The sequence below is a fragment of the Salvelinus fontinalis genome, chromosome 22 (assembly GCF_029448725.1).
Source record: "Salvelinus fontinalis isolate EN_2023a chromosome 22, ASM2944872v1, whole genome shotgun sequence".
In the NCBI taxonomy this organism is placed as follows: Eukaryota; Metazoa; Chordata; class Actinopteri; order Salmoniformes; family Salmonidae; genus Salvelinus; species Salvelinus fontinalis.
Genome location: NC_074686.1, coordinates 23,091,133 through 23,118,936, shown reverse-complemented (window position 1 = coordinate 23,118,936; position 27,804 = coordinate 23,091,133). Strand labels below are relative to the sequence as shown.

General features: G+C 44.6%; 1 protein-coding gene across 1 annotated transcript in view; it reads left to right on the top strand.

The window, feature by feature from the left end:
* LOC129820045 (forkhead box protein O6-like) overlaps positions 1 to 26,316 on the top strand; it is a 58,386-nt gene extending 32,070 nt beyond the window's left edge. Inside the window, exon 2 of the mRNA XM_055876860.1 lies at positions 23,649 to 26,316. Coding sequence (XP_055732835.1) covers positions 23,649 to 25,481 — 1,833 coding nt within the window. The 3' untranslated portion in view covers positions 25,482 to 26,316. The remainder of the gene's footprint in view (positions 1 to 23,648) is intronic.
* Positions 26,317 to 27,804: the final 1,488 nt, after the last annotated feature.

Below are 27,804 nucleotides of genomic sequence, written 5' to 3'. Positions count from 1 at the left end.
TAGCCATGAGAAAGACCCCCCTATAGTGATCGACTATTGAGGATCGCTATGGGGCGCAATCGGGCGATGTACACAATCACCCAACCTTAACACACACACACACACACACACACACACACACACACACACACACACACACACACACACACACACACACACACACACACACACACACACACACACACACACACACACACACACTCTGTGTGGTTACAGTAGGCCAACGTATGTCAATGGTTTTGGAACAGCAGTAACATCAGGCAGGATTAAGGCTACGTGCAATGATCACAGTCCCACTCTGACTGACTGTGTGGAGGCTCATTGATTTAACGGTACGTTAGCCTACATGCTACAATAGTAAAGTTATAAATATATAGCAGTCGGCTATATTAGCCACGACTTACCGTTCTTTGTGCAGTTTCAAATGTTGAACAAAGTTGGAAATTGTTGCGCCTCCGTCTGTAATTTTCTTCCCACATGTTTTGCAAGTTGCAATCGTTTTTTTGTTGATACAGCATCATCTTTATATCCGAAAATAATAATTTTGGGTATCATCTTTCCAAGGGCTACATCTGAATTCACCCGCCGACGTTCTTCTGCACTGCCACGCACAACTTTTTCTCAGCTGGCACAATTTGATTGGCTGCTCTCCGATTCAAACTGTAATCCGTTAAATGAAGAGTTGATGCGCTGCACACTTTTTTTAATAGCATCATTTTTAATATTTGGGCTTGGGGAGGGTATCAATTCGAGTCATAAGGCTCAAGTCCAAGTCAAGTCACGAGTGAGTGGTGTTAAAGTCAAAGTCGAGTTGCAAGTCATCATATTTGTGACTCGAGTCTGACTCGAGTCCAAGTCATGTGACTTGAGTCCACACCTCTGGTATCTATTGTAGTCTTTATAGTAGTCTACTATAGTCTATGTTGTAGGCTCTATTGTAGTCTAGTGTAGTCTCTATTGTAGTTTCTATTGTAGTTTCTATTGTGGTCTATTGTAATATGTTCTAGTCTCTATTGCAGTGTCTATTTTAGTCTCTATTGTAGTCTCTATTGTTAAATGAATGTAAATTGTAAAGCATTTAGTCTGTAATGTATTTGGCGGCAGGTGGTTAGTGGTTAGAGTGTTGGGCCAGTAACCGAAAGGTTGCTAGATTGAATCCCTGAGCTGACAAGGTAAAAATCTGTCGTTCTGCCCCTAAACAAGGCAGTTAACCCACTGTTCCTAGGCCGTCATTGTAAATAATAATTTGTTCTTAACTGACTTGCCTAGATAAATAAAGGTTAAATAAAAATTTGGCATTATGTGTCAGACACCAGTAAGACTAGCTGTCTCCATTGGCGTCGTCTAATGGGGATCCTAATCAACCAAATCAAATGTATTGTAGTCTCTATTGTAGTCTATTGTAATCTGTATTGTAGTCTATTATAGTCTCTATTGTAGTATATTATAGACTCTATTGTAGCCTCTATTGCAGTCTATCCTTGTCTATTGTAGTCTCTATTTTAGTCTATTGTAGTCTATATTGTAGTCAATTGTAGTCTCTATTGTAGTCAAGTGTAGTCTCTATTGTAGTCTACATTGCAGTCTAGTATAGTCTATATTGTAGTCTACTATAATTTTTTATTGTAATCTCTATTGTAGTCTAGTGTAGTCTCTATTGTAGTTTATATTGTAGTCTCTATTCTGATCTATTTTAATATATTCTAGTCTCTATTTTAGTTTCTATTGTAGTCTCTATTGTGGTCTATTTTAATATAGTATAGTCTCTATTGTATTCTCTATTGTAGTTTCTATTGTAGTCTCTATTCTAGTCTATTTTAATATATTCGAGTCTCTATTTTAGTTTCTATTGTAGTCTCTATTGCGGTCTATTTTAATATATTCTAGTCTCTATTGTAGTCTCTATTGTAGTCTCTATTGTGGTCTATTTTAATATGTTCTAGTCTCTATTGTAGTCTCTATTGTAGTTTCTATTGTAGTCTCTATTGTGGTCTATTTTAATATGTTCTAGTCTCTATTGTAGTGTCTATTTTAGTCTCTGTTGTAGTCTCTATTTTTAGATGTATGTAATTTGTTTAGTATTTTGTCTGTAATGTATTTTTCATTATGTGTCAGAGCCCAGTAAGACTATCTGTCTCCATTGGCGTTGGCTAATGGGGATCCTAATCAACCAAATCAAATGTATTGTAGTCTATTGTAATCTGTATTGTAGTTCCCTTTGTAGTCTATTGTAGTTTCTATTGTAGTCTATTGTAATATATTATAGTCTCTATTGTAATACATTGTAGTCTCTATTGTAGCCTCTATTGTAGTCCATTGTAGTCTATTGTAGCCTCTATTGTAGTCTATTGTAGTCTCTATTTGATTCTATTGTAGTCTTTATTGTAGTATATTGGGGCGGCAGGTAGCCTAGTGGTTAGAGCGTTGGGCCAGTAACTGAAAGGTTGCTAGATCGAATCCCCGAGCTGACAAGGTAAACATCGGTCGTTCTGCCCCTGAACACTGTTCCTAGGCCGTCATTGTAAATAAGAATATGTTCTTAACTGACTTGCCTAGTTAAATAAAAATATATTCTAGTCTCTATTATTGTCTCCATTGTAGTCCTTTGAAGTCTATTGTAGTCTCTCTATCTCATTCTTATTGTCTTCTGCAGGAATGCAGTTTTTGTATTTACATACCAAAACGCATTGTCTGCCTCCTGTTGTGAGTCGTAAGCAGTGAGAAGAATAACTGAATGAGAGACCCAGTGAAAGAAGAGAGAGAGAGAGGATGGAAACAATAATGTCTTCTTTCAGCCCAATAAGGCTCATTTGAATGTTGAGACAGAGGAGAGGAGTTCTCTCTCTCTTCGCATTACATGACCCTCTCCATGTAACCCTCCACCTGGCCCCCCATGCCTTTCCAATCAGTTTAACCCTCTTCTCTCTCTCTTCACCCCCTCTCTCTTCCTCTGTATCTCTTCTGCCTCTCTTATTCCTTCGTTTATTACACCCCTCAGACTCTACAAGGCAGAGTTTTCCATGACGGATGTGTTCTGTGTTGTGTGAGTCCTCCTCCAAAGCTCTGTCAGATCTAGGTTCACCCCAGGACATGGCAATGTGTTTGTGTGGTTGTAGTGTCGTCTTGAGAGCCTGGAACTGGTTGTGGTGGACTCGGCAGCCATGTTGATCACCAGCTGACAGAGGAACACAACACTGGGTCTTTCGAAAGGCTCTTTCAGTGTCTCCCTCTTTTTCACCTCATCAATTTTCACTTCGGCATTATTTATTTCAGCCTCCCGTCTCTTTTTTTCCCCGACAACCTCGTTCCTGCAGCCATCTTTACAACTCTCTCTTTCAACATCTTAAACCATCACCACCCCCAGCCTCTCTCTCTTTCTTTACTTCATTCTCTACTCTTTATTCCTCCCTCTGTATTCCCTCCTTTCTTTCTCTCCATCTACTATGGTCAGGTCTCATGGGGGAAGATAGTTGGCAGGAAGCAGGCTTGCTACCATGGCAACAGGAACCCTCCCTCTCCCACAGGTCTCCTTAGCAACTGGTAGCTTGGCATTGTAGTAATGAGCAGACCCAGTGTGCCAGGCTAACAGAGCACGAGAGGAGTGTGTTTGTGTGTGTATGTGTGTTTGTTTGTGTGAATGTGTCTGCGTGTGTGTGTGTGTGTGTGTGTGTGTGTGTGTGTGTGTGTGTGTGTGTGTGTGTGTGTGTGTGTGTGTGTGTGTGTGTGTGTGTGTGTGTGTGTGTGTGTGTTTCTGATTGCTTTATTAACAGTGTATGACTAACAAGAGCAGTGTGAGAAATACCAAATAGCTGAGCCTCTCCAAGGTGTGAGAGTGTGAATTTGACATTTGCAAACCATTTTCAAGAAAGATTAAATTCTTGACACATTTTAATGCATTTCATTGAGTTGACAGTCTGAAGAAGAACAATACGTTTGATCCATTTCGTTTTGAAGTAGAGAGCTATGTGTATGTGCTGAAATAACATAGAGCTCTCTTTCTGTGGGTGGAGTTATCGTGTTTGAGTTTATGAAGCAGTGGCTTTGTGTTGTGCCTCGTTGTAGAGACCAGGTTTCTCCTCTCAGAGACATTGGGAACAATTAGCCTGTGACATGGTTGATGATTGATTGTGTACACAGCAAACACCCAGGATTGGGAGGAAGGGTAAAGTGATATGACAATGATATGACATTCTTTGGGCGTAATGTTTTCCCAAAGCCCATTGGAAGAGTAGCCTTCGATCAACGGATTTCTTTCTTTTTGAATGCGACAGTTACTAAGAGATAATATACGATGAGGGTCTCCTGGAAAGGGAAAAGCGTTCCGGAGCTGTCCATTTGGTATTTTGTTACATCGATTTTTTGGAGTCATCTGTACTGGTATAGTTATACCCTCAAAATGACAGTGGTTTCACTCCTAGCCACGTTTTTATAGATTATTGTATTCCTCAACCATTGCATCAGCTGAAACATGTTAACCTCAATTTGAACATAGATCTGATGGTATAGAGTAGTGAAGTAATGGTCTCTCCAGAGACACAGTGCCAGGTGTCTCTGTCTTTAGGTGTGATGACGAGGCCTGTTTCTCAGCTCTTTGTCTCAGGTGTTATGGAGCTGTGCGCTCCCAAAGGTTTCTCCTCGCCTCACCTGGCCTCAGCTCTCTCTGACGGAGCCGTGTGCTCCCAAAGGAGTCTTTCCTCCTTCCACCTGGCATGGTGTGGTAGTAGTGGGTGGGAAGAGGCCTGGCTCTAAACCTACTATTGTCACTCAGAGCCCAGAGCTGGTCGTTGTGCTCTAAGGACTGGGCAGCACAGTAACAGCACAGTAACAGCACAGCGCTACAGTACAGCGCTACAGTAGCTGGCACGCAGGGAGGATTTTCCGATCCCCTGCCCCGCTTTCAGCTGGTCCTTAATCTGCCCAGCTCTATTTGTATATTCTCTCCTCCTCTCCCTCCCACCCCCGGGCTCTCCTTCTATATGTCCACTCCGTTCCTCCCTATGTCCATCCCTCTACCTCTCCATCCATCCCTCCTCTCTCAGAACAGTTTTAGGCTGGTACTGTAGCTCCAATTAGTAGAGGGTCCGGTGGGGATTAGGCTCGCTGTCTGCCCGTAAGGCCTCCAGGCCCACTCAGCCATCCAGGCTCCCTTCCTGCTTACCTCTTCCAGATCTCTCTCAGGTTAGCCTCTGAGCTCCCTCCCTCTCTCCCTTCCTCCTTCCCTCCCCTCCTCCCCAGAGCGCTACAGCAGCTCCACAGGGAGCAGAGCAGGGGGAGTGAAAGGCCTACTGTCGCCTGAAGGGCTGAGGAGTGTAGGTAGGGCTGAGGCATGGCTCCGGCCCCTCTGCTGCCTGCTACACTGAGGAGGATAAGATGACTGGTACTGTACTTATCTTAGAGGCTGATCTCTTCACCACTGCTTAATCAGCCAAAACCTTAATACTGTTGGAACAGTTACAACTTCTACTGCTGCTATTATCAACACTAATCAGACTATTACTATTGATACCTGTACCACTACAACTACTACTATTATTATTACTGCTACAACCACTACAACTACTACTATTATTATTACTGCTACAACCACTACTACTACTACTACTACTACTACTACTACTACTACTACTACTACTACTACTACTACTACTACTACTACTACTACTACTACTACTACTACTACTACTACTACTACTACTACTACTACTACTACTACTACTACTACTACTACTACTACTACTACTACTACTACTATGACTTCTACTACTATTATTACTGCTACTACCACTACTACTACTATTACTACTATTATTACTGTTCCTACTACTACTACTACTACTATTTTTTATTATTACTGCTACAACCACTACTACTACTACTACTACTACTACTACTACTACTACTACTACTACTACTACTACTATTACTACTACTACTACTACTACTACTACTACTACTACTACTACTACTACTACTACTACTACTACTACTACTACTACTATTACTACTACTACTACTACTACTACTACTACTACTACTACTACTACTACTACTACTACTACTACTACTACTACTACTACTACTACTATTATTACTGCTACTACCACTACAACTACTACTACTACTATTATTATTACTGCTACAACCACTACTACTACTACTACTACTACTACTACTACTACTACTACTACTACTACTACTACTACTACTACTACTAATATTACTGCTAATACTACTACTACTTCTATTATTACTGCTACTACTACTACTGCTACTACTACTACTACTACTACTACTACTATTACTGCTACTGCCACTACTACTACTGCTATTATTATTATCACTGCAACTACCACTACTACTACTACTATTATTACTGCTACTACCACTACAACAACTACTACTATTATTATTATTACTGCAACTACTACTACCACTACTACTACATACTACTACATTCTGCCGCTACTACTATCACTACTAATGTTTACTACTACTGCTACTAATACTACTAATGTCTACTAGTACTACTAATGTCTACTACTACTACCACTAGTACTACTACTACAACTATTACTACTAATACTACTACTGCTGCGACTACTATTACTACTTCTACTACTACTACTACTGTCTATTACTACTACTACTACTACTAGTGTCCGCTACTACTACTATCACCACTACTACTGTCTACTATTACTACTACTACTACTACTACTACTACTGTCTGCTACTACTACTATCACTACTACTGTCTACTACTACTACTACTAATGTCCATAACTACTACTACTACTACTACTACTACTAATGTCTATTACTACTATTACAACTACTACTACTGCTAATACTACTATTGCTACTTCTATTACTACTACTACCACTACTGTCCATTACTACTACTACTACTACTACTACAACTAACGTAAACTCACCCCATTCCGTACAAATGTGCGCGACCGCAACATTCAAACGAGGCTACAAAGAAAACTAATGGAACTGTAGCGACTGTGTTGACTTCAAAATCTGGGGTGTGAACTAGGTTTATATTCAAGCGTTGATCGACATGGTAATGGCTCTATAGTATTGGAGAAAAGTTGAAAAAACGGACCCTCCGTTACATCGTAACGTGTCATGTCGTAACGTACAGCACACACAAAGCAACTATTTCTGTCTTACAATCTCTCTCCACCAGGTGTAGCACTTCTCTAATCCTTTAAAAACAAAGAAATGGACAGTGACGGGGGTAAGGGGGGGACACCTAGTCATTTTTTGCGTCATCATTGCATGCGATCATCATTCTCAAAGCCGCTGTTTACTTCTAAGATCACTTTAGCACTGCCCTAAAAACCCGATTCAAATTCGACACAAACCTTCATATAGGTATGTAATCACACGTTATATAAACTCTTTATAGTGTTTTATTTACATTTTGGAGGCGATAAGGTGATAAGTTGGACAGATCGAGTGAAAAAAAGCAATTTTCCCACACAACATCTCTCCTTCTCACTATCACGCATTAGTTTCGCTTCCCCACCCGCCATTTTTAAAGAGACCCGACGGGGCTCATTGCCTGCTTGAATTATGCAGAAACGGGCAGTGTTAAGATCATGTAAATGATTCTGTTGGAAAGGGGAGAAATTGTGCTTTACAATGGTATTGACATTACAGTTGATCTGGAAGTATTACGTTTTTGGGGCGCTAAAATAAGGGCAATTGTACAGACCAAGGCGATGTACGAGTTTACGTTACGACTATTTCTAATGTCTACTACCACCACGACTACTACTACTACTACTAAAGTCTGCTACTAGTACTACTACTACTGTCTATTACTACTACTACTACGACTGCTACTGCTACTGCTACTACTACTACTACTACTACTACTACTACTACTACTGTCTATTACGACTGTTATTACTACTGCTACTGCTACTGTCTATTACTACTACTACTGTCTGCTACTACTACTATCACTACTAATACTGTCTACTTCTACTACTATTACTACTACTACTGTCTGCTACTACTACTATCACTACTGCTCTCTACTACTACCACTACTATTACTGTCTATTACTACTACTACTACTAATGTCTATTACTACTACTACTATCACTACTACTACTGCTACTACTATTACTACTTCTATTACTACTATTACACCTACTACTACTACTACTACTACTACTAATGCCTACTACTAATGTCTACTGCTACTACTACTACTACTACTACTAATGTCTACTAGTACTGCTAATGTCTGCTACTACTAATGTCAGTACTACTACTACTACTCTTTCTACTAATACTACTACTGCTGAGACTACTATTATTACTTCTACTACTAACACTACTACCACCGTATATTGCTGCTACTACTACTACTATTATTATTACTGCTACAACCACTACTACTACTACTAGTACTAATATTACTGCTACTACTACTACTACTACTTCTATTATTACTGCTACTACTACTACTACTACTACTACAATTACTACTATTACTACTACTGTCTACTACTACTACTACTATTACTATTGCTAATATTACTACTACTACTGTCTACTATTCCTATTACTACTACTGTCTATTACTACTACTACTACCACCACCTCTACCACTACTACCGGTATTAGTACTGCTACTATTACTCCTACTGTCTACTACTACTACTACTACTACTACTACTACTACTACTACTACTACTACTACTACTACTACTACTACTACTACTACTACTACTATTACTACTTCAACTACTAGTACTACTGCTGTCTACTACTGCTACTACTACTTTATACTACTACTACTACTACTACTACTACTACTACTACTACTACTACTACTACTGTCTACCACTACTACTACTGTCTACCACTACTACTACTGTCTATTACTACGACTACTACTAATGCTACTACTACTACTACTACTACTACTACTGTCTACTAATACTACTACTGCTACTACTACTAATACTACTACTACTAATACTACTAATACTACTACTACCACTACTACTTTATCTCTACTGTGATAGCACCACTACAGCAAGTACAACACATTCCCACAACTGCCATTATCATTACCACAGCCCTCCCACTCAAACCATAACCCTTGTATCTTTCAAACAACCTTGTATACTGCTGCTTGTGTTGATCTATTATTATTTGCTTTCAATCCACCAGAGCATTGTATCTCTCTTTATTCCCCTCCCCCAGCTACACCTTCTCCTTCTCTTCCCCCTCTCATCCTCTTCTCCTTCTGTTCTCCCTCTCCTTCCTTTCTCCCTCTCCTTCTCTTCTCCCTCTCCTTCTCTTCTCCTTCTCCTTCTCTTCTCTTCTCTTTTCCCTCTCATTCTCTTCTCCTTCTCCTTCTCTTCTCCCTCTCCTTCTCTTCTCCTTCTCTTCTCCCTCTCCTTCGCTTCTCCTTCTCCTCTCCTTCATTTCTCATTCTCTTCTCCTTTTCTTCTCCCTCTCCTGCTCTTCTTCCTCTCCTTCTCTTCTCCCTCTCCTTCCATTAATCCGTGAGCCTCCCAGTCCTTTATTCCCCTTCAAAGAGACAACCGCCGCCCGTGACATCAGTCACAGGAAGTGAATCTTTAGCGTCGACTAATTTCCATCGATCGCCTCCATACAGGCTTAGCAGAAGAGAGGCAGGCAAGAGAAGAGGAGAGCCATTCCCGCACAGCCCAGTCTGGCTCCTGCTCCCCCCCCCCCCCCCCCCCCCCCCCCCCGTCTACAGAAAGAAACCCTCTCTCTCCACAATGAACAGATGCAGTCGTCAGCAGCTTTTATCTTCTCCCTCCACTTTTCCACTCCTCCACTCCTCCTCTGCTGCTCATTATCAAATAAATGCTACGAATAGAATAGAAAGACACTACCCATTGACAGCACTGACCGTGCATAATGACACACACACACACACACACACACACACACACACACACACACACACACACACACACACACACACACACACACACACACACACACACACACACACACACACACACACACACACACACACACACACACACACACACACACACACACACACACACACAGGGCCGACTGTGCATAATGATGGTTAGCTGTGAGAAATTGATGAATAAATAAAGTCTGGAGCACGGTGGAAAATCAACCGCTTTTCTCTAGTGTCTCGTCCGACTACATACAGTTGAAGTCGGAAGTTTACATACACCTAGGTTGGAGTCACTATTTCCAATTGCTTTGATACAATACACATAAAGCTAAGATCATTTGTTCATTGAACTAAAATCACCCATTCAAAATGACACAACTTAACATCAAAGTATTACCATTTCAAAATGCAATTCACACATTACATCTGAGATGACTGTCTATTCATTTCATTACAATGATCTAACTATCAATTGATACAACTGCTCAAAATGATAAGTAACTGTTGCGTTACTCTTAATGATGAACAATATTCCATGTTTAGGTCATGAAAGTTTCAGGATAACGAGATCCATTGACACCAATTACCGTGGAACATGAACCAATTGGACTACGTTATCTATGGATGTAATATTTCATCATCATTCTTTATCAGACACTGTTTCTATAGTCCCATGTACCACTTTTCCAGACTATGTTTTCAGATTTGACATTACTGTACACTCACTTTATTAGGTACACCTATCTAGTACTGGGTAGGACCCCCTTTTGCCTCCACAACAGCCTGAATTATTCACGGTGTTGTAGGTTAAGAGATGCCCTTCTCCACACCACTGTTTTAAACAGCTGTTATTTGAGCGTTTGTGGCCTTTCTGTTTGCTTGAATGAGTCTGGACATTCTCCTCTGACCTCTCTCATTAACAAGGTGTTTTGCCCACAGAACTGCCGCTCACTGAATGTGTTTTGTTTATCGCACCATTCTCTGTAAACTCTAGAGACTGTAGTGCGTAAAAATCCTAGGAAGGCAGCTGTTTCTGAGATGCTGGAATCACCATGTGTGGCATCAACAATCATACCACGGTCAAAGTTGCTTAGATTACGCATATTGCCCGTTCTAATGTTTGGTCGAACAACATCTAAACCTCTCTACTCTATATACTCTATATATTGAGTTGCAGGCAGCCACATGATTCGCTGTTCGAATGTAACCGTCCTTGATGAGCTAAATCAGGTCTGTAGAGCTGATGGCATGACCTATGTCATTGTGTGGGATAATGTCAGGTTCCACCATGCTCAAATGGTGCAAGCATGGTTTCAGGCCCATCCACAATTTACCACCCTGTGCTTACCCCCATACTCTCCTTTCCTTAACCCGATTGAGGACTTTTTTTCCACATGGAGGTGGAAGGTATATGATAGGTGCCCTCACGAACAAGCCACCCTTCTCCAGGCCATGGATGACGCATGCAATGACATCACGGCAGACCAGTGTCAGGCCTGGATTCGCCATGCCTGAAGATTCTTCCCAAGATGTTTGGCTAATGAAAACTTCCATTGTGATGTGGATGAGAACCTGTGGCCAAATCCACAAGACACGGTTGATGGAAATATAGAAGTACAGTAATCAATCTTTTGTTTAGCTTTTTACAGTAAGCCAGGTGAGGAACAGTGCAGTTGATGTTTTACAGTAAGCCAGGTGAGGAACACTGCAGTTGATGTTTTACAGTAAGCCAGGTGAGGAACACTGCAGTTGATGTTTTACAGTAAGCCAGGTGAGGAACAGTGCAGTTGATGTTTTACAGTAAGCCAGGTGAGGAACACTGCAGTTGATGTTTTACAGTAAGCCAGGTGAGGAACACTGCAGTTGATGTTTTACAGTAAGCCAGGTGAGGAACACTGCAGTTGATGTTTTACAGTAAGCCAGGTGAGGAACACTGCAGTTGATGTTTTACAGTAAGCCAGGTGAGGAACACTGCAGTTGATGTTTTACAGTAAGCCAGGTGAGGAACACTGCAGTTGACCTTTAACTGTTTTTTCTTTTTTTGTAGCTAATTATTTTTGATTTGATTCAAATGTATTTTATCAATAAATTTCATATTTTGTTCAATGATTCCACTGTGTCTGTAGTATTCTCTCTACTGCTCTTTTTACCGTGATGTATTTACATTTAGTAGCATAATGAAACATGTATCACATATTTTGTACTACAATATTTCATGAATACGAACAACTACACAGTAAAACTATCGGTGTCTTGTGTGTGGGTGATCTAAATGAATGTTCCTATGGTATTTCATGATTGAGTTATTTGAACCAATGATTCTGCAAGTGCAAGGTTTCTTTAACGATATGAATGCACAATGCAATGTTTTGAACATTGTTACAAGTGATGACCGTTTTGAGTTTTGTGTCCAGAGTTTTGAAAAAGGACCACAAGGTTCTGAAATTAGTGCCAAAGTGATTGTTAAAAACTGTAACAAACTATAGTTTTGGCAAGTCGGTTAGGACATCTACTTTGTGAAAGACAAATAATTTAAGTAATTTTTCCAACAATTGTTTACAGACAAATTATTTCACTTATAATTCACTGTATCACAATTCCAGTGTTCCAGAAGTTTACATACACTAAGTTGACTGTGCCTTTAAACAGCTTGGAAAATTCCAGAAAATTATGTCATGGCTTTAGAAGCTTCTGATAGGCTAATTTAAATAATTTGAGTCAATTGGACGTGTACCTGTGGATGTATTTCAAGGCCTATCTTCAAACTACTTGCCTCAGTGCCTCTCTGTCTCTTAGAGATTAATGTACTTTGGTGTGAAAAGTGTGAATCAATCCCAGAACAACAGCAAAGGACCTTGTAAATGCTGGAGCAAACAGGTACAAAAGTATCTATATTCACAGTAAAACAAGTCCTATATCGACATAACCTGAAAGGCCGCTCAGGAAGGAAGAAGCCACTGCTCCAAAACTGCCATAAAAAAGCCAGACTACAGTTTGCAACTGCACATGGGACAAAGATCGTACGTTTTGGAAAAATATCCTCTGGACTGATGAAACAAAAATAGAATTGTTCGGCCATAATGACCATCATTATGTTTGGAGGAAAGGAGGCTTGCAAGCCAAAGAACACCATCCCAACCGTGAAGCTTGGGGGTAGCAGCATCGTGTTGTGGGGGTGCTTTGCTGCAGGAGGGACTGGTGCATTTCACAAAATAGATGGCGTCATGAGGTAGGAAAATTATGTGGATATATTGAAGCAACATCTCAAGACATCACTCAGGAAGTTAAATCTTGGTCGCAAATGGGTCTTCCAAATGGACGACTCCAAGCATTCTTCCAAAGTTGTGGCAAAATGGCTTAAGGACAACAAAGTCAAGGTATTGGAGTGGCCATCACAAAGCCCTGACCTCAATCATATAGAAAATGTGTGGTCAGAACTGAAAAGCGTGTGTGAGCAAGGAGACCTACAAACCTGACTCAGTTACACCAACTCTGTCAGGAGGAATGGGACAAAATTTACCTAAATTATTGTGGGAAGCTTGTGGAAGGCTACCCGAAACGTTTCACCCAAGTTAAACAATTTAAAGGCAATGCTACCAAATACTAATTGAGTGTATGTAAACTTCTGACCCAATGGGAATGTGATGAAAGAAATAAAAGCTTAAAAAAAGAATTCTCTCTACTATTATTCTGACATTTTACATTCTTAAAATAAAGTGGTGATCCTAACTGACCTAAAACAGGGAATTTTTACTCTGATTAAATGTCAGGAATTGTGAAAACTGAGTTGAAATGTATTTGGCTAAGGTGTATGTAAACTTCAGACTCAACTGTAGCTCTGAAAAATGCTAATTTAGAACAATCCCCCGGAACACCCAGGATTAGTATGGACTATTCGTATTCCGTGTGAACCACATCTAATGGAACCACCATCCACATGCACAGTATGTAAAACAGAACACTCCGAATTCTAGAAAGCTCCGGAATGCGGAGCCTTAAAATGTGAAAGCAAAAAAAATAATCACTATATGATGTTACAATGACTTTCTAAAGAACCTCCCCGTTCCACAGAGTTCTCCACTGAGGATAGAGCTGTAAGAGCTAGAATTAAAAAAAGTCCAGTCAGTGAGAAGCAGAAGGGAGAGGGGCAGAGGCCCAACAACCTGTTCCACTCTTGGACGTTTACAGAACTGTGGCAGGGAGTGTAAATCAACATGGCTTCCTTGTGGTTTTCAGTTCAGCCTGCAGTACAGTACTCTCTGATGAATAGCTAGTTCCTCTGTGTCAAATGTTTATAGCTCGTACCAAAATCAAGCAGGTGCAGGGTATGTAGAATATCATGAATTATACAAGGAAAACACCAGCAAATAGATGCTCCCAAACTTTTAAAGAAGACACTGGTCCAAATGATGCTTGATTAAAACTTGATTCCCTGTATATCAACAGCTCTTCAAAACACAATATACTATAAGAGCTGTTTCTTTGTTGTACCTAATGAGCTTAGAGTGATTTATGTCCCAATCAAACCTTATTATTGGAAGGTACTGTCCGTGTGGCAGAGGGACTATCTGTTTGTCTGGGATCAGTCTGTCTGGAATCAGTCTGTCTGGGATCAGTCTGTCTGCAGTGAAAAGGTCTCAGGGATTAAGGAGACTCTTCATCTACTACTACTACTACTACTACTACTACTACTACTACTATTACTACTACTACTACCTTTACTACTACTACTACTACTACTACTACCTCTACTACTACTACTACTACCTCTACTACTACTACTACTACTAGTAGTTGTAGTACCTCTACTACTACTACTGCTACTACCTCTACTACTACTGTTTAACCAGGCATTAAAGAGACTCTTCATCAAGGCTTCTTGCGGGATCAGGGTCAATGTCCAATAAATAGGATTGAGCTGATTGGCCAGAGATCACTGGTGTCTCACAGCATTGCATTCAATCAATCAATCAATTTTATTTTATATAGCCCTTCGTACATCAGATAATATCTCGAAGTGCTGTACAGAAACCCAGCCTAAAACCCCAAACAGCTAGAATGCAGGTGTAGAAGCACGGTGGCTAGGAAAAACTCCCTAGAAAGGCCAAAACCTAGGAAGAAACCTAGAGAGGAACCAGGCTATGAGGGGTGGCCAGTCCTCTTCTGGCTGTGCCGGGTGGAGATTATAACAGAACTATGCCAAGATGTTCAAAAATGTTCATAAGTGACAAGCATGGTCAAATAATAATGAATAATTTTCAGTTGGCTTTTCATAGCTGATCATTAAGAGTTGAAAAACAACAGGTCTGGGACAGGTGGCGGTTCCATAACCGCAGGCAGAACAGCTGAAACTGGAATAGCAGCAAGGCCAGGCGGACTGGGGACAGCAAGGAGTCACCACGGGCGGCAGTCCCGACGCATGGTCCTAGGGCCCAGGTCCTCCGAGAGAAAGAAAGAGAGAAGGAGAAAATTAGAGAGAGCCAAGATTTTCAAAATGTTCATAAATGACAAGCATGGTCAAATAATAATCAGGAATAAATCTCAGTTGGCTTTTCATAGCCGATCATTAAGAGTTGAAAACAGCAGGTCTGGGACAGGTAGGGGTTCCATAACCGCAGGCAGAAGAGTTGAAACTGGAATAGCAGCAAGGCCAGGCGGACTGAGGGCAGCAAGGAGTCACCACGGCCGGTAGTCCCGACGTATGGTCCTAGGGCTCAGGTCCTCCGAGAGAAAGAAAGAGAGAAGGAGAAAATTAGAGAGAGCCAAGATTTTCAAAATGTTCATAAATGACAAGCATGGTCAAATAATAATCAGGAATAAATCTCAGTTGGCTTTTCATAGCCGATCATTAAGAGTTGAAAACAGCAGGTCTGGGACAGGTAGGGGTTCCATAACCGCAGGCAGAAGAGTTGAAACTGGAATAGCAGCAAGGCCGGGCGGACTGGGGACAGCAAGGTGTCAGCATGCCCGGTAGTCCTGACGTATGGTCCTAGGGCTCAGGTTCTCAGAGAGAAAGAGAGAACGAGAGAATTAGAGAGAGCATACTTAAATTCACACAGGACACTGGATAAGACAGGAGAAGTACTCCAGGTATAACCAACTGACCCTAGCCCCCCGACACATAAACTACTGCAGCATAAATACTGGAGGCTGAGACAGGAGCGGTCAGGAGACACTGTGGCCCCATCCGAAGAAACCCCCGGACAGGGCCAAACAGGAAGGATATAACCCCACCCACTCTGCCAAAGCACAGCCCCCACACCACTAGAGGGATATCCTCAACCACCAACTTACAATCCTGAGACAAGGCCGAGTATAGCCCACAAAGGTCTCCACCACAGCACAACCAAGGGGGGGCGCCAACCCAGACAGGAAGTTCACGTCAGTAACTCAACCCACTCAAGTGACGCACCCCTCCTAGGGACGGCATGAAAGAGCACCAGCAAGCCAGTGACTCAGCCCCAGTAACAGGGTTAGAGGCAGAGAATCCCAGTGGAGAATCCCATTCTCTCCACGAACAACTGTAGCGCGGTCAGTGACCATAGAGTAAAAGATTTCAAGACAGCACAAACATATCTGGGACCAGGCTAGAACAGCGGTTATATGTTTCTGCAGTGGACTCCCCACCAGAATCAGGACTGATAACATTGAGATATGGTATGTCTGTTAAGATATGGCCATATACTGATTTAAAACAACTGGAAGTTGTGTACTGCTGAACCCTACCAGTGAAAAACATGTTTCCCTCAGAGAAGAGGTATCAACAGGACAGGTCAAGCTACCCATATGTACAGCCAGGCCGGTCAAGCAGCCTACGCTTGTTTTTTGTTCCCAGCAGTTTACCAATAAAACCCTTCCACCAATTTTGTCACATATCATCGTCATAATCCCCGTTTCAACTCAAAATCGCCATGATCCTACTGATCGACCAATCCGTGTCCTGTCGCTGTGGTGTCGGGGTGAGCCCCAGCTAAGGAGTAGCCCAGATTAAAGCAGGATTAGCCTGGAATTACCCTGGATTACCCAAACTGGATAGGGATTACGTATGACTGACAGTTTTGGGGAGGGGTGCGGAGTAGTGTGTGTGTATTGAGGGAGAGTGTGTGTGTACTGGGAGAAAGAGGGAGCGGGAGAGTGAGAGAGAGATAGAGAGAGAGAGAGAGAGAGAGCCGTCCGAGCGTGGTGAGTCTGGGTCAGACTCAGTTTCTATTTATACTCCAGACTACACATGAGTTGCAGCAGTGCTAGCCTTGAAATTCACACACACACACACACACACACACACACACACACACACACACACACACACACACACACACACACACACACACACACACACACAGACACACACACACACACACACACACACACACACACACACACACACACACACACACACACACACACACACACACACACACACACACACACACACACACACACACACACACAGAGCAGCAGTGCTAGCCTAGATCCAGCTGTTACACAACTCACCCTGCAGGAGTATAACTGTAGAGACCTGAAGATGAGGTCACTTACCGTGCTATCTGTCACACTCAATCTCTCCCAGTGTGTGTGTGTGTGCGTTTGTGCGTGTGTCCGTGTGTGTGTGTTTGTACGTGTGTGTGTGTGCTTGTGTCACACTCAATCTCTCCCAGCCAGTCAGGCAAGGCCTCTCAGCTTCATGACAGAATATCTTTGTGACAAGTTAACATAGAGACTAGTGTTAATACAGTATGGCAGTGAGACATGACAAGGTGGTTGAACGCCCCAAAACTAGCTCATTTGTATCCTGGTTGTGCAGAACAGTGTTAACCCCAATGGACAAGTGCTTTGCTTTTTTATTTATGTGCAAATCAAACCCCTTGTAAGGAAAATATAATTGATTTTCTATTCATATATGTTCACTGTAGGTCCCAGTAGTCCTAGTAAGGTAGCAACAGTGATAGTGGTGGTAGTGGTAATATGTTCTACCACACTTGACTTGCTAATCAGTGAGGCTGACTGTTCCACATAGGTAGCTATAGGTCGCTAGGTAGTGAGGAGTAGTGACTGCTGCTGATTGAGGCTCCCTGGTGGATAGGAACACAAATCTGTCAGACTCAGATAAAAGCCTGTTTGGAGTAGCTGGCTTCCCTGCCTGCAGCATCATCAAACAGCATCTGACTGCTACACACGCACACACTCACGTACGCTCACACGCACTCACACAACGCAACACACTTCATCTCTCTCTGTCTCTCTCTACTCCCTCTCTTGTTTGGTTTACTCTGTTGCCATGGTTACACCCAGCTGGAGCCCACTATTGTGTGAGGAACCTGTCAGGGCGTCTCTCTCAGATCACCTGATGTGGGTCGATCTCGCGTTGGCCTCGCTCACTACGCAGTCATTCAATTTGCCTTTGATTAAGTCCGTTACAATACTCGCTGTATGTAGTGTATACCACCACCGTATCTCTACTGCTGTGCCATGTGTGCATGTGAGTGTCTGTGTGTCTGTGTGTCTGTGGAAATGCATCTGGCTATTACATCAGTGTATGCTCATAACTGCTCATGTAATTTGTCAGCTTTGCCTTTTCTGCTGAGGAGGGTCGGAAAAGACATACAGGGCCTTGTGTAAGTCTACACACCCCTTGCACAGTCTTCAAAAGTTGCTGCCCTGCTACAATATATCCATGGGGTGTCCGGCATTTCCATCAGCCGTTGAGGGAATGCTTCCTTTGAAATCAATGAAAGCTGCTTCAATGCCCGTGTTGCGCTCACGTTGCGTCACGTCCAATGGCAGCTTCCAAGGTTAAATTCTCGATGGCTGACTTGCGCGTTCATTCTATCTTGTGAATTGAAATAATGAGAAATACAGTTTATTTTGGTTGCATATTGCCTCGACTATACACCACTGGTTATTGTACTAAGATGTATGAAGTCAAGAATCTACTACTACTAGCTAGCTATCTACATTGACTAGCTAGGTTCCCAATGTAAACAAAAGCAACTTGTGAAATTGGAGGATAATTTAGTACAACCACTACCAACAATTTAATGAGCACTGGACCAAATCTATTATACTTACACATAAACAATGACTATGGGACAGTAGGAAAACTAGAATATAGACCTCTTCCCCTCTCCTCTCCTCTCCGCTCTTCACCTCTCATCTCCACTCTTCCCCTCTCCTCTCTGCTCTTCCCCTCTCCTCTCCTCTTTTCCCCTCTCCTCTCAGCTCTTCCCCTCTCCTCTTTTCCCCTCTCCTCTCAGCTCTTCCCCTCTCCTCTCCTCTTTTCCCCTCTCCTCTCCGCTCTTCACCTCTCATCTCCACTCTTCCCCTCTCCTCTCCGCTCTTCCCCTCTCCTCTCCTCTTTTCCCCTCTCCTCTCAGCTCTTCCCCTCTCCTCTCCGCTCTTTCCCTCTCCTCTCAGCTCTTCCCCTCTCCTCTCCGCTCTTCCCCTCTCCTCTCAGCTCTTCCCCTCTCCTCTCCGCTCTTCCCCTCTCCTCTCCTCTTTTCTCCTCTCCTCTCAGCTCTTCCCCTCTCCTCCGCTCTTCCCCTCTCCTCTCAGCTCTTCCCCTCTCCTCTCCGCTCTTCCCCTCTCCTCTCCTCTTTTCCTCTCTCCTCTCCGCTCTTCCCCTCTCCTCTCAGCTCTTCCCCTCTCCTCTTTTCCCCTCTCCTCTCCGCTCTTCCCCTCTCCTCTCCTCTTTTCCCCTCTCTTCTCAGCACTTCCCCTCTCCTCTCAGCTCTGCCCCTCTCCTCTCCGCTCTTCCCCTCTCCTCTCAGCTCTTCCCCTCTGCTCTCCGCTCTTCCCCTCTCCTGTCCGCTCTTCCCCTCTCCGCTCTCAAAACAACGCGCTCTGTTACAGGTAAAACGTCACATTAACGAGACACTGATGGCAAAGCAACGCAACGTGTATAGTGGAACTGAAGAGTTAAAATTACATCTTAAAATGGATTACATTTGTTCCTACTGATGTACACAACCTATTCCATAGTTCCAATGTGAAAGAAAAATGATAGAATATTATCCAAATTAAGAAATAACAAAAACCCAACCCAGAGATGAATACTTGGTGTAAGCACCTTTGGTAGCCATTAGAGCTGTGAAACATTTTGAATAAGATTCTATCAACTTTGCACAATTCAGAAGACAGATGCAGGGTTTCCTCTAACTTTTTATTTGGGCTTTGCTCCTTTCTCCAGTCCCTGCCGTTGACAAGCATACTCCTAACATGATGCTGCCACCACAATACTTGAAAATACAAAGGGATCAACAACACTGTATTCACTCCACATCACTGACCTGTATGACAAAGTGAAAAGAATAAAGCCTGTTTTAAAAATCCACTCCAAATGACCCATTCGGTTTTCAACAAGGCTGTTAACTAATACTGCAAGACAGCACAGCAAAGAAATGTACTTTTTGGCCTAAATTAAAAACTACAGGCTTGGGTTAAATCCAGTACAACAAAACACAAAGTATCATGTTATGGATATACTGGTCACCGGCAGTGACTGGGGAGTTTGCTAAATAAATAGAAAATAGAAAATAAAATAGAAAAGGAGCAAAGCCCAGGTAAAAAGTTACAGGAAAACCTACCTCAATCTTCTGAAACGCTAAGCCTGAGATAGATGTGTATTTTTCAGGGGCACAATTATATATGTATTTTTATGTCAAAGACACACTAGAATGGCTCTCCAATAGATGTTGTGTGTTCCTGAGTGGTCCAGCCTCAGTCCTAACTTACATTTCCTTGAAAATCAGAGACAAGGTTTGAATATTGCTATCCATCAATGACTCCCACCCAAATGTATTGAGCTTGAGGAATTTTGACAAAAACTATTGAACTGTTTCCCTAAGAGTTGTGCAAAGTTGGTAGAATCTCATTCAAAATGATTCACAGCTGTAATGGCTGGGTGTGAAGACGTACACAATCAAGACATAATTGTTTTTCATTTTTTATTAATTTGGAAATGTTTCTTTAACTTTGAAAATGTGGAGTAGGTTGTGTACATCAGTCAGAACAAATCTATTGTATTCCCTTTTGAGATGTAAATTTAAAGCATCAAGATGTGAAGACTGTGCAAGGGGTGTGTAGACTTTCACTGGTGACTGTAAATACCTATCTCTTATCCCATTTCCATTCCCCTGTAAAAAGACTGGAGTCAAGGCAGCATGTTGTCAGTGGTGGATTGGTGGATGGGGTAAATTATAGGTAGGACCCAGCATTGATTTGCAACCCACTTAGCTGCTGCATTTTCCTGGAGATGTTTTGTGAGGATTGGCAGGAAACTATTATCTTTTGTTCAGGTGTTTTGCTTTCACACAATACTAACCATGGACAAAAAAACAAAGAGACATAGCTAATCTGTTTAGTCGGAAGGGAGTCCAATTTTGGAAGGTACCAGTGGTTGAAACACTAGTTTAGGGTTAGGAGGGGAACATATACAGACACTATATGGATTCCACAGGGAGGTGGGTGGTAAGGAGTCTCTTGAATATAGATTTGCATTTCATTTGTTTCTGGGTATTTGGTTGCTGTTCCATGTGAATGGGCTGGATGGGGAATGGAAATTGTGTCACCAGAGAGGTGACGAGAAAATAGATACAATTGGTGGATGGATAGATTGGTGGAGAGAATGAGAGATGGCGTGATCAGGAAACCGCGGAGAGAGAGAAGAATAGTAAAGGAGAGCAGCAAAATAGGACAGGAGGCAGAGGAGAGAATGATTGAGAGAATGAAGATAGAGAATGTGATGAGATGAGGAGACTTGTTAGCTACATGTGATGGGGGAATAAAAGCAGGTGGGGAAATAGATAGAATGATAAAAGAGAGGAGAAAAGATACAGACAGTAGGGAAACATGAGAAAATTAGATGAGAGAGAAAGGGACACAGGAGAAACATTAAAGTATATGGCAATGATAAAGATCAATCACACATACAGTAGGCTACTTAACTTGGCTAGCTGAAGAACATGGCAATGATATGAGCATGACAGTGATGCTTGGCCACAGATACAGTAAAGTACTTCGCTTGGCTAGCTCAGACGATCTCTACTCCCACTAAGCTTCTCCTGCAGGCTGGTTTAGATCTCATCAGGGCCTGTATTCAAAAAGCGTCTCAGAGTAGGATTACTGCTGATATCCAGGTTGGCTTCAACTTCAAATACTGCTATAGAGCTGTAGATTAGCTACATAGCAGACACTCAGACGAAACCCAGAGCTTAAGACATATAGGGTCTGTTCCAATATGCACACTAGCATGCCACTTGAGTGATGAAGTAAGTAGTAAGTAGTGGGTAAGTATGGATATTGGAACACAGCCGTAGGGAAGCATCACGTCTTACTTCACATACTGTATCTCTTCCTAGTAGACCTAGCCCCTTAAATAAGGTTACCCAGAGGCAGACATAATATCCACACAGCTACAGTTATTATCACAGCCCATGTTGCTGGTTCTGGACTCCTTTTCTTTCTTTCTCTCTCTCTCTCTCTCTCCCTCCATCTCCCTATCTCTTAAACATAATATTCACACAGCTATAATCACTGCCCCTGGTACTGTTTATAGGATCATGGTTTATAAGGAGGTTAAATAGGCACGACTCTCTCTCTCTCTCTCTCTCTCTCTCTCTCTCTCTCTCTCTCTCTCTCTCTCTCTCTCTCTCTCTCTCTCTCTCTCTCTCTTTCTCTCTCTCTCTCTCTCTCTCTCTCTCTCTCTCTCTCTCTCTCTCTCTCTCCCCCCCCCCCCCCCTGTTTTGGTACTCTTCCAGATCTTCAGTATCTGCCAAATTACATCTCCCTCTCCTGTCTCCTTCTCTCTCCTTCAGCCTCCTGGCTAGATCTCAGGGTTTCATATCTGGAGGCCTTGCGATCAATACAGCGTGTTGGTGATTGGGTTGCCACGCGTGATACATTTCTGTAACCTTGGTGATGGTTTGGTGTGGAGTTTCTGGCTGAAACCCTCCCTGTATTTTGGCTCAGTGAGAGAAAGGAGAGGAGAGAGGGCAGAGGAGAGAAGAGGATGGGAAGATTAGATTAGAAGAGAGGAGGGGCAAGGTGATGAGAGGACGGGAGAGGAGGCAAGGGGAGGAGCGAGGAAAGGAAGGGAAAGGAGATGAGAGGAGTGGAGAGGCAAGGAGAGGAGTGGAGAGGAGAGGAGTGGAATGAGAGGAGTGTAGAGGAGAGGAGTGGAGTGGAGTGGAGTGGAGTGGAGTGGAGAGGAGAGGAGAGGAGTAGAATGAGAGGAGTGTAAAGGAGAGGAGAGTGGAGTGGAGTGGAGTGGAGTGGAGTGGAGAGGAGAGGAGTAGAATGAGAGGAGTGTAAAGGAGAGGAGAGTAGAGGAGGGGAGTGGAGTGTAGTGGAGAGTAGAGGAGTGGAGAGGATAGGAGAGGAGTGGAGAAGAGGGGAGTGGAGAAGAGTGGAGTGGTGTAGAGAGGAGAGGCGGGGAGAGCTACCGATTGGCTATAGCTCTGAGGCACTTCGCTGCTCCCTGCGCTCCTTATTCTCTCCTCCATCCCTCTCTTTTTACCTCTCGCTCAGTTGAAATAGTTTGGTGGTGATTTCAAATGATTGTGTGTTTAAAAAAAGTGATGATTTCACCCTAAATGTTCTCTTGGGTGTTAATGTTTATCTCCCCTCTCTTTCTCCCTCTCTCCCTCTCTCTTTCTCCCGCTCTCCCTGTCTCTCTCTTTCCCCCTCTTTCCTTCCCATCTATCTCTACTCCAGAACTCCATCCGCCACAACCTGTCCCTCCACACTCGGTTCATCCGTGTCCAGAATGAGGGGACAGGGAAGAGTTCCTGGTGGATGCTGAACCCAGAGGGGGGGAAGATGGGGAAGGGACCCCGGCGACGCGCCGCCTCCATTGACTGCCCCAACGGCACCAAGATCCTGAAGAGTAAAGGACGAGCCAGGGGGAAGAGGGCTGGAGCTGGAGCTGGGAGTGGAGCTGTTGGTCGGGGCAGGCGGCAGGGTTATGGTCTGGGTCAGGGGGCTCGGCCAGGGATGCATCAGGGGTCTCCGGAGCATGGTAGTCCTGCAGGGAAGGGCGGAGTAGGGGTGGGAGGAGAGGAGTACGATGCCTGGACGGATCTCCACTCCCGGACCTCCTCCTCAGCTTCGACGCTCAGCGGCTGCCTGTCTCCCATCCTGGCCGAGGCTGAGCCAGATGAGCCAGAGGAGGGAGGCCTGTCCTGCTCCACTTCCCCACGTCTCTATCCCAGCCCTACTTCCACTCGCTCCCCTGCCCTGGGCACTGGGGGGCACTGCCCTGGCACCTCAATGGAGCTACCCCAACTCACTGACCTGACTGGGGCTATCAGCCTGGACGAGGGCTACCCCCACCCCCAGAACCACCCTCCGACTCAGCCTCGTAATGGCTACCCCAGCCCCTACGGCTCCAGCCCCAAGGGGGAAGGCTCCTACTGCGGCCCCGTCTATGGGCAGCCATCCCTGGGCATGCTGCGGCTCCACGCCCCCATGCCCATGCAGACCATCCAGGAGAACAAGCCAGCCAGCTTTCAGCGCCCCCTGAGGGCCTACTCAGAGAACAATGCCCTGCAGAGCCTGCTGACCGGAGGGCCTGGAGGTCCTCAGTACTGCAGTAAGGACATGGTCACAATGGGAGGGGAAGGAGGGGAGTCACACACGCTGCTGACCCAGGTAACCAATCAGAGTCGCAGCAGCCACAATCATAGCCATAGCAACCATAATCATAATAACCATGAGCACAGACACAATCCAGGCCCACACAATGGTCACGGCTCAGTTCATGACCAGAACCCCAGCGGTCATCATCAGAATGGTCACCACAATCACGGTCACCCCAACCTGGACTACAACCATAGCCACAAACATCACCTCAGCCCGGGAACTGACTACAACCAGAGTCACAACCACAAACTGAACCCAAGCCATGACCACACTCCCCGGTCCAATCAGGGTCACCTCCATGGTCACCTCCAGGGGAGACCTAGACCTCCAGCCGTCCAGGCTCTTTCTCCCAGAGTCAACACAGATATCCTGCAGCCCTACAGCCTCAAAACCCCCACCCCAACCCCTAGCCACTATGGCCCCCTTGCCCCCCATCTCCCCACCACCAATCCCCCGTCCCTGCCCCCCAACCCCGCCTCTGTTCTTGACATACCCCAGGACCCCTGCCTCCGCCTGGCCTCCGCCCCGGCCCCTCACCCCCACCCCCGCCACCAGCCCTACCCCGGTACCACCTACCACCAGGGTATAACTATGACCGACTCCTGGCATGGCTACTACCATCACACCCTCCACCCCTCCCAGAACTACCAGGGACACCCCCACCACAGCATTCACCAACCCAACCGCATGGCTCCAGACCTGGATGTAAACGTAGACGTTCTCCCCAGCAGCCTAGACTGTGACGTGGAGTCCATCCTCCTCAATGACTTTATGGACACAGAGGGGATGGGGATGGACTTCAACTTTGACGGCTCCCTGTCTCAAGGAGTGGGCATGGGCATGAGCATAGCGGCTTTCGCCGGAGCGCCCCAGGGACATCACAGTCAGAACTGGGTGCCTGGGTGAAGGGGATTGGTCGGGGAAGCCCAAGGGCCAATCAGGACACAGCAGAAAGGCTTTCACCCACAAGGCTGAGCTGCAGGGAACAGAGGTCAGGGATCAGGGTCAGAACGTACCCTTGGACTGACTGTCTGATTGACTGTGATGCTTAATGCTACAAGACAAAAGAACTGAATATGTATTGTCATGTTGTTTCCTGAGGGTCCCTTACAATCTCTATTCTCTCATTCCCTCTCTTCCTCTCTCTCTTTGTTCATTCTTTCCTTTCTCTGTTCCTCTCTCTGTGTTCTCTCTCTCATTCCCTCTGCACTCGTTCTCTCTACTCCCTCTCCCCCTCTATCTCTGTGTCCCTCCTTTCTCTCCTGTGATGGAGTAGCACCACAGCCCCCTGCCAGCTCTGTGTTATACCCCTTGTTCATGTCCTTCAGTTGGTCTGCTATACTGTATCACGCACTTTACATCCATCGCTTTCAAAACAGATGCAGTATAACAAAGACCGGGGGGGAAGTCATAGTTTGTGTTGGCTTAAGTTGAATTCATGCAAACCACTTCATTATCCATCTCTTCTTATAAAAAAGAGAGAGGCGGTATCTTACTTGAGAACAGGATCAAACAACTGCATAAATAAATAGGTTCAGCGGGTTGAGATGATTGTTTTTCATATGGGTTGGAAGGTAGGGAGGTCGGGGAATGGGTGGATGGAGGGAGGGATAAAGGAAGAGGGGGTTGGCTTCACCAGGGTCAGGGCGAGTTCTCCTTCTTCCTCAAGGATGGAAGGATGGAGGGATGGAAGGATGGAAGGATGGAGGGATGGAGGGATGAAAGGAGGGAAGGATGGAGGGATGGAAGGATGGAGGAATGGAGGGATGGAAGGAGGGAGGGATGGAGGGATGAAAGGAGGGAGGGATGGAGGGATGAAAGGAGGGAGGGATGGAGGGATGGAAGGATGGAGGAATGGAGGGATGGAAGGAGGGAGGGATGGAGGGATGAAAGGAGGGAGCGATGGAGGGATGAAAGGAGGGAGGGATGGAAGGATGGAGGGATGGAAGGAGGGAGTGATGGAGGGATGAAATGATGGAGGAATGGAGGGATGGAAGGAGGGGAGATGGAGGGATGGAAGGATGGAGGAATGGAGGGATGGAAGGAGGGAGGGATGGAGGGAGGGAGGGATGGAGGGATGGATGGATGGAAGGAGGGAGGGATGGAGGGATGAAAGGAGAGAGGAATGGAGGGATGGAAGGAGGGAAGGAGGGATGAACAGAGGGAGGGATGGAGGGATGGAGGAATGGAGGGATGGAAGGAGGGAGGGATGGATAGAGGGATGAAAGGAGGGAGGGATGGAGGGATGGAAGGATGGAAGGAGGGAGGGATGGAGGGATGGAGGAATGGAGAGATGGAGGGATGGAGGGATGGAGGGATGTAAGAATGTAGGAATGGAAGGAGGGAGTGATGGAGGGATGAAGGTATGGAAGGATGGAGGAATGGAGAGATGGAGGGATGGAGGGATGTAAGGATGTAGGAATGGAAGGAGGGAGGGATGGAGGGAGGGAGGAATGGAGGAATGGAGAAATGGAGGGATGGATGGAGGATTGGGGGTCAGGAGTTCTCCTTCTCCCTGGTGGTGTCGTCCACCATAGATGGATGGAGGGATGGACGAATAGAGGATAGATAGAGGATAGAGGGATGAGAATAAGCGTTGCTGGTTGGTTGCTATGTCCCCCAGTGTGGTCCAGGAGGACAGCCATCCATCAGACAGCCTTCATCACAAGCTAGGGCCTCCATTTAAATGCACAATCTCCTCTTTAATCTCATTAAGCTACGGTGATGCATCACTATTGCAAATTTAATACGCCACTCTATGTTTCTCCCCCCTTCCATTCACCTCCATCTGGGCACGCACGCACGCACGCACGCACGCACGCACGCACACACACACACACACACACACACACACACACACACACACACACACACACACACACACACACACACACACACACACACACACACACACTCCATTCACCTCCGGACACACTGGCTTAATGTGTTTTGGCCAAAGTGATGATGTTAAAGTCACTGTGTACTAAATAGCAGAGGAAGGAGAAATGGAGCAATGGGGAGAGAAAAGGAGAAATGGTAATATTCCCTCTGTGCCTCTTCCTCTCCATTTGGTGGATTTATGTAGCTCTCCTCTTAATGAAATAAGGAGCTTTCTCCCTGCCTGCTCTGCTTCCTGAAGAGGGTTCTTGTTCAACCCCAGCCTAGCTGCTTCCTCTAGCTGACCAACCACACAACACAACAGTTTACTCAATCTAGGGGCCATCCTAAA